General features: G+C 42.3%; 1 protein-coding gene across 5 annotated transcripts in view; it reads left to right on the top strand.

The window, feature by feature from the left end:
* Positions 1-12926, top strand: part of cables1 (Cdk5 and Abl enzyme substrate 1) — a 50895-nt gene that overhangs the window by 30016 nt on the left and 7953 nt on the right. For 2 of the 5 annotated variants that reach the window (XM_006633859.3, XM_015353483.2), the window contains 5 exons: positions 125-217; positions 1630-1707; positions 6977-7082; positions 7216-7372; positions 10586-10689. In XM_006633859.3, coding sequence (XP_006633922.1) covers positions 125-217; positions 1630-1707; positions 6977-7082; positions 7216-7372; positions 10586-10689 — 538 coding nt within the window. The remainder of the gene's footprint in view (positions 1-124; positions 218-1629; positions 1708-6976; positions 7083-7215; positions 7373-10585; positions 10690-12926) is intronic. The other 3 variants (XM_015353486.2, XM_015353487.2, XM_015353484.2) reach the window with 2 other exon arrangements.

A 12926-nucleotide genomic window follows, 5' to 3' on the forward strand; every position in this document is an offset into this window, starting at 1 on the left:
TCAGATTGGGTGGGTGTGTAATAAAAATAATGGCCGATTGCATGTGTCTTTCCGGAGTTGGGTGTGGTTCTTTGTGAGTATGTCTGACACACGTTGTCTTTTCTTTTTTCTGTTTTTTGTTTAGGTGTCGCACGCTATCAGGTTCACCCAGACCAAAGAGCTTTAAGAAGGTTCACTTTATCAAGAACATGAGACAGCATGACACACGCAATGGAAGGTACCAAACAAAATGAAATAGGCTGTTGCTTCAATTACGCCATAAAATAAGGCAGAAAATAAATTGTAAGTTGACACTGGGACACTACATGCAGATAAATTTTTCAGCATTTTTAAGGCCAGTTCCTTGTTTCGAAATTCCTAAAAAATAGCTGTACAGAATAAAAAAACAATTTACTGTGATTCATGCATGAAGGAGATTTTGGGTTACATCAAAATTGAATTAGGAACTAACCAAATAATTGGGGTCCCCGAGGTATTGCTGCTGTCTTCGTATTCAAACTCGATGACGGGCTCGGGCCCATAGAATTCAAAGCTAATATAAATTGTTTGTAATTTAATCAATTTCTGTGCAATTATATGATGTTTTTAAAACATGCTGTGTTAATTTAATCCATTTGCTAGCTGTATGTTGTATGGAGGTGTATCACTCTGAAATTCTAAAATCTCAGACTAATATGATTTTCTGCCTTGGTTAGTATACTGGTAGACACAAGTATGTCTGTGCTGTTTGACCCCAGCTTTCAGCTGCAGAACTTTGGTTCCCTATTTTCCGGACTCAGCTACTTCATCAAGGAAGAGCTGCAAACATAATAGGGTTCAAAAACATTTTTCTCGATAAAATCTCAAGTTAACACATAGTTGGACTGCGGGAAGAACAGTCAGTCATGAAAGTATTGCAGGCTCTTAACTCAAGTGTCTGCTGAGGAAGAGGCATTAACATTTTCTAGCAGAATGTTTGTCGTTAATAAATTCTTCAGACGTGACTCACCTACAAAGTCATTGGAAACCTGAGTTTTCTGTTCAGAGTGGTTTTTCCCATACTGGTGGACGGGAAATGCTTTTCTGGAGTACCAGTATGTGATGCAGACAGTAAAATCTGTACATGGTTACAACTTCACAAAGAATGTGGATCATTTCCATTTCGGGTTGCTGTTTTCCTGCTACAGCATATCTACCAGATGGATTCATTCCCAGTCTCAGTGCATTTCTGAACCATTGTCTTCCATGGTTTTCTCCTAGACCCATTGATGTTTCCCAGTAATGAAACAATCAGGCTGACTGTTCATATCAAAACTACCAGGTTGGGCCTTCCTTTGGGACTGTTCTGAGATGGGAAAGCTTTTACTAGTATTAGGACATAAGCAGCTTACAGTGCATTGTTTTAAATGTCATTAATTTGAATGCACAGATATTGCCCAGAAAGCAAATAAGAATAAGCAAGAGTATGTCAGACAATCTGACTATGGATGCTCTAAAGACTCATATGGTCATCCAGGTAACTTGATTTTAGAAATTGTTTTAGTCCTGTGTGGCAAATGATGTCTGCTTATATTTAAAACAAAATGTTTAGATGAGACAAATTTAAAAAGGTATGGTATTTATGTAGTTTATCATCATTTTGTTTTATAGGATAGTCCTAATCAGTGGCAGAAGATCCTTCTGTAGTGTATTTTCTGTGCTGCCGTATCGAGATTGTAGCCAAGCAGGGTATGTATTCTAAAGCATGCCAAGTTTGATAATTCAGCGGGATTTTCTTTTTCGTTGTAAGCAGCTGACTGAAACAGAAAAACTGTTATGTCATATACTGTTTTGTACATTCACAAAGTTAAAAAGAACAGCTGAGAGTTAAGCATTGCTTGTCACAAAGTCTTAGATGAAAGTGGATGTCCTAAAGAGCTCTGCACTATATCTGTCCTGTTCAAATTTAATGTAACCAGTTTAAAAGTGTTTAGAATCCAGTTATTTGTAACTCTTTAATATTTACAGTACGTGTTCCTTAGAAAACATTTCCATTGTAAAACTAGCAGACTCTATATTTTCGTTTTTTTGTTTAAAATATCCACTTTCTTTGCTTGTCAATGCTTTGCCATAGTTCTGTTGTAGTTTTACTATACCTTAGTATTTCTTTGTTCTGCTGTATTTAATATCATGGGAATTGAGGATTATCCAATGTAATGTGACTTTTTATTTAGTAATTGCCATTTAGGAATATTGACCTTTTTCCTCAAAAACGTTGTATTCAGTAGCTTCATGTTGATGACTCTTTGAGGTCTAGGAAGTTTCTTGCTCTTAACTTATTAGCCTGTGTGCGCTCAAAGTAGAGCATATTGACCCCTTTGTCTAGACAGAGTTTGTGTATGTTTATATGACACTGTATCTTTTTTCCAATGAGCTGACTTTATGGCTAAGTCGTTTTTAATAACCCATTGTTGTGCAATACCAGAGGAAGTGTAGGTAGTGAAACGAGCTACGGTTTAAAGATTCTTTTATGGAATAGAGCTGTCAAGTTTATATATGTATTATTGCAAAAGGGTATTTTTATGGTTTTATAAGTGTTTTGGCTGCAGTGTGATTAAGGGTCCAGATTTCACCCGAAGGTTGTGGGTACAGATTCTGTATTAGGACAATGCTGTTGTGCCCTTGAGCAAGGCACTTCACTCAGACTGCTTCAGTAAAGCACCCAGCTGTAGGAATGGGTACAGATATAAGCGGCTTTAAATAAAAGCACCAGCTAAATAGAAAAATGCCATATTAGCGAAATGCCAAGATTGAAATGGAGACAGATTTATATGGTGAGTGAACAGGATTGACAAAGTACAGTGGTGGCTTTTGAACACAGTGAAACTCTTCACATAGCTTGAAAAAAAAGAAAAACTGAGTGTTTTTTCAGTCTTATCTCATGACTCATGAGCACAAACAGATTTTATGCGTTAATATAACAAGTGATGCGCTACAGACCAAACTGGAAAATCAACCTGATAAAAGATCACATTTCTCCTCTCGCCCTAGTTCTTTGCCTAAAACAATGTTTCTTTTTAGACATTTATACACAGCATGCTTTATATAACTTACAAAGATGGGAACTGGCATTGCTGAAAGTCTTAAAAGTGCTAATGCTGTAGACTCATAATCCCTCAGTTCCCGTGTTAATATATTATGGGTAATGCATTTTGAGAGATTATATATTGTGTATATAAATCATATATAAATTATATGTTCTAGGAATCATACTTGATATATCAGTTATAAGCAGATATTAGCAGAAAGCATGTGGTCCTCTTAACTTTACCTGAACATTAAGAACAAAGTCATATAATGTCCTTGTACTGTACATCAGATGCTGGAACAACTGCTCAGAAAAGCAAAGTATGCCGAAGTCAAGTTCTTGAGTCGAGAGGTTCTAGAGTAATTCTCTCTTCAGAATCTGTGAGAATCTTTTCAGTTCTGGTAATAGGGAAAGATAGTATTGCAATTAATCCGCCAATCGGTCTGTTTCCAAGACATATTATCCCTTGCAAGAAAAATTAAGCAGTGATTCATAGTTCTGCTACCCTCTTGTCAATGTGTCAGTAATAAGAAATAAAATATTTGCTGAGCATTTTGTAGCCCATGTACAGTATATGTATTGTAGGATTGTCGTTACTAACAAACACAGCAGTCACCGAAACTCAGTTACATTACGTTTTGGCAATAGAATGTCAGTGATCTCCAGAAGAGATGTAGTGTAAAATATATCAGATGACTGCGTACTGGAGATCTGTGATCCTTATAAAGATACATGTACTCCTGTTACATGTATCTGTAAATGTAAAGATACATTTTACTCACGTAAGCTCTGTCACTGGGGAAAGCTGAAGCAGGCTTTGTAAAGCATAATCCACAAAAAAGAAAGTTCTAATTTTGTATTTGAGATTTTTACTAAGCAATAATGAGTGTGGAATCTGTATGTTATTGTTCAAGCAGCTTTGAATGTGGGAGAGCTGTGTTAGTCAAATTCCCCATGAGCCCAAGGTTTTTAATCTCTTCTGAATCAGTGCAGTTTGTTCTGTACTTCTTAAAAGCTAACACCTAGCCCTTTTCATTTAAATGGAACATAAAAGTATAATATTTTTATCACAATTAAAGCTTCGTTTTAGTTTATTCAAAATGTCTTGTTAAGAAATTTGTGTTCTGCAATTGAGATAACTGATATATGTTTCAGTCTTTTGACCGGAGCTAAAAACTGATTAAAAATTGTGTGTGTTGCACCACTGAGGTTGATCATGAGGTTAGTGTCGAAAATCAGACCAAAAACCCCCTTGTTCAATACTTTGTTCTGATTTTCTCCAACGTGTGCTATTAACTGGCTGAGTCAATTATACTCTTAATTGCTTAATCCCCCTGGAGCATTAAATGTGCCTTCACACTGAATTAACAGCACCTGACTATCTAGAGATGCCAATTTGTTAGAGAAGCAGAGAGACAGCCATAACAGAAGAATAGTGTTGCGCATAACAAAAGAATATACTGTTTAACACTCTTCCCTTCATCTTATAGCAAGATTCCAAACTGTGTTCTCAGAAACAATTGCTCTGCCTTAGGTGTGTTGTACCTATATGATTCATAGGTAGGTCCTTATACTCACCTAATGCAAACTTAATACAGATTGTCATGGTTTGCCGTTATTGTACTGTGTAGCAATTGACATTTCCTAAATGCTGCTTTGCAATCAGGTAAAAAAATAAGACCATTCCCTTTGTGGTTTCCAGTAATTGTAGCACTTGTCTTCGGTAATTTAATTGTCCAGTCTCAAGAGATGATAAAAACAAAAGGTGACAAAGGGAGTTCATTGATCTTGCGAAGTTCATTCCCACTCCTTTCCAGGGTGACATCACACACTCTCTGTAGGACTGTCTCCACAGGACACACAGGGCTAGGCTGGGCTTCTGCTGGTCCTGGGAGCAGGGCAGCACGGACATCTAATGTGTCTCCTAGGTAACCCCTAGAGATAAAAACAGCTTGTCACCACCGTCTGATCGACAAGACAGCATTCAGTGTCTGCAGCCCATGGTTTTGTTTTTCCTTCCATTACAACGGATAATTTCCTACGTGTACAGCAAGAATTGCGAACAGAAAAATCCTTTTCCAGAATTTTTTTATTTCAGACGCAGCCTTATGAGCTTTTCAGCTGTGTAGCTTGTGTTTGATTTTATCAGACTCTGTCAAAAACAAAATCACGCTTTCAATACAGATCACAGTATTGCTCTTCATTATTGAAATCTCAATAAACAGGCAGGTCTGATATCCAGCAAAGCGAGAGAAATCGCCTGTGATCTGTCAGTTATTAAAATAAGTGTTTTTCTAGATCAGACAGTTTACATAAAACCACTTTGTACTACAAAACTAAAATACTTCAGTTCTCTTCTGTTTTGTGTAGAATAATTGATTCACCACCTGTGTTTATCTTGCTAAAATTATTTCAGAATGATGTTCTCACTTATATAAATCTGAATCAAGGGTGTTTTGAGAACTTTATAGTTGAGAACTGAAAAAAAGTGATAATAAATTATCATTCTGATTTCTTCTGTATTTTGCTATTTTAAAAAATCAGTTGGCATTTTTCAAAGATAAAATTGGAAGGGTTTTAGAAAGTTGAAATGTTGACTAGAGGAGGGTTTGGAAATATTGGTGCTTTACGAAACTCTTGCTTATGGATTAAGGTAATTGTTTTTTATCAGCTTTTGCTTCATCGTAAGTGATTTAGATGTGTTATTGAGGGGGCCTTTACTCCAGGGGTCTTCCTAAATTTCCTACATACAGTAATTCAACTAGTGAAGTCGTTTCTCATTTCTGATCTGCAGTACAGCGTCGCCAGCCAGCAGAGATCAGCCCACAAAAGAGCAAACCAGCGCCAGCAGCGGGTTGATAATAACGAGCACGGCCGCACGTGTTAATCCATCAGCACACGCCCTGCCATGCGCCAGGCAGCGCTATTTAAACCGTCCAGACCAGCTTCCCGCTGCTCGGTATTGAGTCTTCTCATAGAGAGCTCTACCTCGCTTGTGATACTTCTTCCCTTTTGCCCTTCGACCTTGAACCTCGCCTGGCGTTTCGGGTGATACGCCTGTTTCGATATCTACCCGCTCCTGCGTCGGCATAGGAACCTCATCATTGGGAATTCGTTACAGCTGCTGGTGCACAATCGCTGCTGCACGTCTGTGGTGGGTGAGGTGTGTCCTCCCTGCTTTAGGACCCTTTGGGATTGGAAAGCACTATACAGATGCAAGGAATTATTATCAATATGCATTAGAGAGTTAACAGGCATTCGCTAGTAAAGGAAACCGCTACTGTAGTCCTTGTTAAAAGAATCGGCACACTTACAGACTCATTTAATACGAGCTCAGTTTGACGGTTTCTTTGGCTTTGCTTGATTATGTGAATATCTCATACTGTAGGTGCGCACAGTCAGGAGTTCAGGTTATCTTTGGACTTTTGATTACCGAAGACTTGAACGGTCATCGAAGTCCCAGGCAGGTCCCCGAGTTAGTAAGGGTCGGTTCTAGGTTCTAGTGGCTGCTGTCGTATATTAGTCTCAAGATGGCAGAAGCTGAATCATTCGTCGTGACGGTTTTCCAGTGTTTTCACTAGTGTAGTGCTGTGAACGAAACCACAAAGGGAAGAGTGGCAGCCATGTGGTCTGAAATTTCCCAAGTGTATGTGAGAAGGTACAATCAGCGACTCTTGCACTGTGTGACTGTGCGCCCATGTTCCTGGCTGCTGTGGTGGGCATGTTGTCAAGCACAGAAAGCGTGCCCCACAGATGTCTGTCTTTTGTGAGGTTGCATGTTTGATACGGAACACAACTAACCTTACTCATCCAGACGGGAGAGTGGGAGATTGGAAACGTGCGAAGGCTGTAGCTGCTCTGGAAACTGTGCAGGGTGTTGGGGGGCGAGGATGGATCTGTGAGGAACTCAAACAGCCTTCTGCCCGGCAGGGAGCTGAAGCTGGACGGCGGGCGCCAGCGCCACCCGTCCGGAGGCGTCAGTGCCAAGGAGATGGTGATCGGACTGGAGGGCGTGGAGCTGGGGGCCGACGGCAAGGTGAGGGGCTCCCGAGGGGCACGGCCGGGGTGGGAGTGAGGGGGGAGCTTGGGGAAGCTCCAGCGGCCATGAGCCGGACATGGGGGCCCGGCGTGTGGACGCTTCTCTTCAGCAGCGGTTCTTGTTTCCCCAGACTGTGTCCTACACCCAGTTCCTCTACCCCACCAACGCGCTGAGCGGCCGGAGGAACACCATCGACTCCACCTCCTCCTTCACCCAGTTCCGGAACGCCAGCCACCGCAGCCTCAGCCTGGCCAGGACCAGCAGCACGCAGGGCAGCATCGACGCCGGTCAGTCCGCCGCCGCCGCGCCGCCGTGGGGCTGGCGGGGAGCGCCGTGTCCGTGGGCGCTGTCCTCTCCTGGAGACGGCTTTCAGAATTTACCACCTGTGCATCGGGAGCCCACACCTTCCCGAATCTGTGTGGGTGCAGCTCAGAGACGGCCACGGCACCCGCGCGGGGTCACAGGCAGGATCCCCCTGCGTCGGCTTGATGCTGATTTGTCATCCTTAAAAAAAAGAGAGATGACACCACCTATAGTCGGGGAATACTGAGCGAGACGAGTTCCTTAGCTCAGGAATAAGATAATAACTACATAGCAAGCTTAAACAGGACAAATAATTACTAATTAAGGAACAAGTAATAGGTTTATTCCATGCTGAAAAGAGAAGAAAGAAAACACAAACGTTGAATGAATGAAGCCATTAGGCACTGCAGCTGTTGGAGTAGACAAGTGTTTCCGGTGACGCAGTGCATCACAGCGTTGAGCTGGCCTGTGTCGGGGCCATACTGAGCACCAGAGCCATTGCTACTGCTGTAGAAGCTCCCCGTCTTGTGCCAGCTGGATTCGGGATCACGTGAACTCTTGTCTGCGTCTTGCTGGCCACCTTCTTTAATAGCTCTCTGCATGGTGAGCCATGGCTCCAAGATTGGTTGAGGGTGGGGTCATGACTATTGTTGTTGCAAGTGGAAGGTCGGCTTCAATGTTTCCGTTGTGCTTGTGTTGTGTTCAACGTGATACACAGTGACTTGTGTTTCTGAGAGTTTGGGTTAAACCTTCAGACCCGGATGTGTTACTCCAAGATGTTCAGTCCCTGTTCAGGGCGAATTTGATGAGATGTTGCTGCTTCTACAGCAAGAGCAAAGTCATCCTTGTTCACAAATGTAGATACTGAAAGGTGGTGCTGTGAGTACTGGGCAGCACTCAGTGGTCAGCTGACTGTGAGGTGGACACACAGCTCCTTGTTCCACATCACGGCTCTTATGAGCATAGTCTTGGGAGACAGGGTATGATCCTTGCTGTTGCCTCATCCTCCCTGAGAATCAGGCCTTGCATTTAGCCGTCGGTCCCTGGAGGAAAAAGTTCAGCCTAACCATCGCTGTAAAGGTAGCTGTCCCAGCTGCCAAAGCTTAAATTGAGGCTGGGTTCTGGATGAAGCACAAGACCAGTGCTATGTTTTTTTTTGGTTGACTTGTCATCTGCCATCGTCTGCCTCACTATACACAAGTCCGTTTTCAATTGCATCTCTGATACACATCAGAATATATATGTTATGTAATAGTTAAATAAACAATTAAAATGCCTCCTAAGTGTATGAGAGAGAATCTGGTGTTGCTGAGCATGGAAGTTTGGTGATATCTCTAAAGGATAAAATAAAAGGCTTCACTTAAAGCTGCATGCATGAATTTTCACCAGAACATTGAAAATTGGAAAAGGCTTTGAACTTTTGGGTGGAAGAAGAGACACAGAAAAGACGCCTTCGAGTTTATATATAATACATCTGATAAAGATAAGAGCTGTTACAGGCGTCTTGTGGAAAGTTCAGGAGAGGGAGACTGAAAAGCTACAGCCTGTATGATGTGAAGTTAGCAGGGGAGGCAGCATCCACGTTTCCTGAAGAGCCGAAGGTGCTGACTGATAAAAAGGTTAATTACCTGATCAGGTCTTCAGCACCGATGAGACAGGACTATTTTAGTGCTGGGGTCTTGGGTCCCGGGGTGCTGTCTGTGTGGAGTTCACATGTTCTCATGACCACATGGGTTTCCTCCAGGTGCTCTGGTTTCCTCCCACAGTGCAAAGACATGCTGGTGGGTTTGTTGGCTTTTAGGAAATCAGGCCCTGGTGTGAGTGTGTCTGTATGTCCCCCCATGGACTGGCGTCCCGGCCAGGGTGTGTCCTGCCTGGTGCTTGCTGGGATGGGCTCCAGCTCCGCCGCAACTCTGAGCTGCATGAAGTGGTTAGAAAATGAATGGATGGCACTGGTGGTGTGTTGTTTTTTGTTGAGACATGTTTCATTTCACTTTAATCTGGTGATTTTGTGTTAAATTGGGGGTGAAAAAAGAATGTTTAAGGGTTTTTATTAGCAACGTCAGTTTATCAACTTCAGATTTACCTACAATGAGGGTTTTCAGGCAGGCAAGGTTTTAACTGTAACTGTAAAATAGGTTGTCCAACATTTCTAAACTGCAGGTCAGTTGATTTCGAAGTTTGGTTCAAAATTAATACGGTCCAGTGCGCATAAGGACTTAAAATGTTAATAAGAGAATGATTCAGTCTTGGGGTATTTTTAATCCAAAGTGAAATCCAAGCACTGGCCAGAGACGGGAGAAGAAGGAAACAGCAGTGCTCTTTGGGACACGCACCTCGGCAAGCTTTCTGAAGCTGTCTCGCACGTTCTGGAACGTGAACAGCAGGGCCTCAGTGTCACCTGCTGGATGCGCGCTGGACAGTTATCAGCGCTGTGAGCCACGGGCTGGGCCTGTCAGCCTGGATACCGGCTGCTGAGCCACCTTGTGTTCCTTCTGCTGTTGGAAGAGAAGCGCACTGGCCAGGCAACAGGGTTTTCTCTCCCTGCAAGCATGTTTCTCCGTTCAGAACCAATATAAGTGTCATGTTTTGTATGCATGTTCATTGAAAGTATTTTAAAAGAGTCTTTTTCAATGAAGCTTATAATTTGCTGATGGCCCTAATGGCTTTCTTTTATCTGTAACCTCCCTTGTGTGTGTTTTGACGGCTCCACCTTCATGTTTTATGATAGTGATGTTCCCCGTTTTTTAAGCACTTTGTGAATGAGCGCTGTGATTCGGAGCGCTAAATGACGAGATTGAGAAGTTCTCTGGTACAGAGAAGGGGACATTGGGGAGGACCAGGGCACATTTTAGCACCTATGTTTAAGGTTGCCAGTAACACAAATACAAAGACTGGAAAATGTTAAGCTGTAAATAGTCTCACATATAGACATAATGAGTTACTGTGAAGGTTTATTTAAAGTTAAAACGGGTAAAAGATTAACATTTATGCCTTGCGGTAAATACAAACGTGTAAGTGTTGAATTGATTGTGGTGGTAGGTCAGGTTTTGCATAGATTTCCATGAGAAATGTCCTGTTGTTGTTCTGTCCTTGAAGAGAGATCTTTATTCAACCATGGGTAAAATGCAGGAACCTCGAGGGCCCTCCCACAAGGTGATGTTTTTTGAGTGGTGTGTTTCTCGTTGCCCTCGCAGGGAATGACCTCGGTGACCTCCTGGAGTACGACCCCAACCTCCTGGACGACCCCCAGTGGCCGTGTGGAAAGCACAAGAGAGTACTGATCTTCCCCTCGTACATGGTAGGTGGAGCCTGCTTCACATCGCGAGGAGCCGAGAGAGCCTGTACGCGTAGAAAGACTCGCAGATCTGAAAATCTCATTTTATTTGTCTGAGATCCCATTTAAGATTTGCAGTGCAGACTTCACTAGCATTTGGGTTTCAAGGGTCAGTTAGATTGAATGTGTATCTGATCTGAAAATTTTCACTAGAACCTGTGCCTGTACGCTGTAAAGTGCTGGCAAGGCAAGGAATCTGTAATCTGCTTTCACATTTTATCTCCAGATTTGTGGCTCCCTGCTACATAGTTAAAACGTTTACCCTGATATATAAATTCTGGGTTTTGGTGCAGTTTCCTACAGAATATTTAACAATTACTAAAACCATCTACAGCAAAACTGTGTAAGAAGTTCTGGATGTCGTTGAAATCAAAGCAAGTTTCAGGAATATAAAGTGTCAGTAATAAAAACAGCTTTTGTCAAATTGAAGCAGTATACCTTAGGTAGTGATTTTTTCTTTGCCGTTTTATAAGTACATCGAAGTAATCAGTGATTTTTAAGTATCTTACAGTTGAATTTGTATCACATATCAAAGTATTTCCCATCTGGTGTGGTTTGTTAGTGGCCTTTTTTCAAAAACTCTTTAATGAAACTTAGCAGAGATGGGCTAACCTTGACAATGACTTTTATCAAATTACTGTGCTGTTTTTTTGTTTGTGCATAGCTTTCACTTTTTTTCAGAATTTACTTAAGCATGAAGAACATACTGTACTGTTTGAGGAAGGTGGGGATTAGAAGTTTTATATTAGGGTTGTTACTTATTCCTTTGTCGAGTCTCGTAGGCTTGTAATTTCCCAATAAAAATGTATTTCACAAAGCTAAAGAATGTAGTCACCACAGTATGAGACTGCTTAAGGAAAAACACCCTCATCTCATTTTTATTGCTGCTATTTGTGTCAAGATCCATTGTGAACCACACTGCATGAATTTAATGATATTGAGACTCCGCACTAATTCGATAAACCTATTCTGACTGGCTTTGAAATCTTACTCAATAGGTCTTTTGAGAGCTGTAAGCTTAGTAACCAGCATGGAACAAATGTAGAAATCGTACACATGCACTTGTTACCTGAAGCAGCTTGAACACGAGTGATTAAAAGTGCACCAGATAGCACATAAACACAGCAAATATATATTTTTCACATAATGAAATTTCTCAGTTAACTGCAGTTGTTCCGGTGCTTTAGTCTTCTTATTGTGCCAGAAGAGACTTGGATCCTCTAAGACTGATAGGAAACTAGCAGTGAAGCAGGAGGAGAGCTCTGATACAGAAGGCACATTTGTTTGCCAAAGGCCTAACGATGTTCCGCTGAAAACATGTCGCTCATGTCACATGTGCTCACAGAGTTAGAGTTGCCATGAAATCGCTCCAGGAAAATGGTTAAAGGTCGAACAGGTTTTTTGAACTAAGAAGCAGAACAACATGATACAGGCCAAAGGATGTCACCAAGCAACCGCGATCTGCATCTCCTTTATACTCAGAAGCGGTATTTACAGGAGTGCTGACCAAACACGGCATTCTGAAGGGACGAGACAGGTCGGGGCTTTGAGAAGATGTTTTACAGATCAGCCTGATACCCAACTCTTGAAGCATAAATCTGATGGGCCCATGTGTGCCCATGCCTTCCCTTCACAACCGAGATTCACTGTTAATGCACCACCTCCCAGTGTAACGAGGCACTGGGAGTGCTGGAAAGCCAGGCTTCTGGTCGTGGTGTCATGACCTATCCCTCACCGACAGGTCAGTGTGCCAGGCAGGCGCCCGGGAGGCCAGCCGCAGTGTTTCAGCAGAGCCAGGAGAGCTCTCCCCCTGACCGTGCTCGGACTCCTGCACGCTGCCAACTCTCTCCCTGGCTGGGCTGCAGATGTCCAGGCTTGATAAAGAATTCAGTTCAATTCAATTTAATTCAAGCTTTATTGTCCCCTAGGGGAAATTTGTGTTACGGCACAGTCAAACACAACACAATGACAATACACATGATCAAAAGGGAAGAGAATACAGCAGTGTTACAGGAGAAAGAAGCAAGAGACAGGGTAGTTAGTTTGCATTGTTTAAGAGTGTGATTGCAGTGGGAATGAAAGATTTCCTGAGTCTGTTGGTTTTACACCTGGTCTCCCAGATGGGAGAAGTGTGAATTCACAATGGAGGGGGTGAGACACACACTCCCTGATGCTTCTGGCTTTCTTAGTCACCCTCTCAG

Source organism: Lepisosteus oculatus, chromosome 6 (genome assembly GCF_040954835.1).
Source record: "Lepisosteus oculatus isolate fLepOcu1 chromosome 6, fLepOcu1.hap2, whole genome shotgun sequence".
Classification (NCBI taxonomy): domain Eukaryota; kingdom Metazoa; phylum Chordata; class Actinopteri; order Semionotiformes; family Lepisosteidae; genus Lepisosteus; species Lepisosteus oculatus.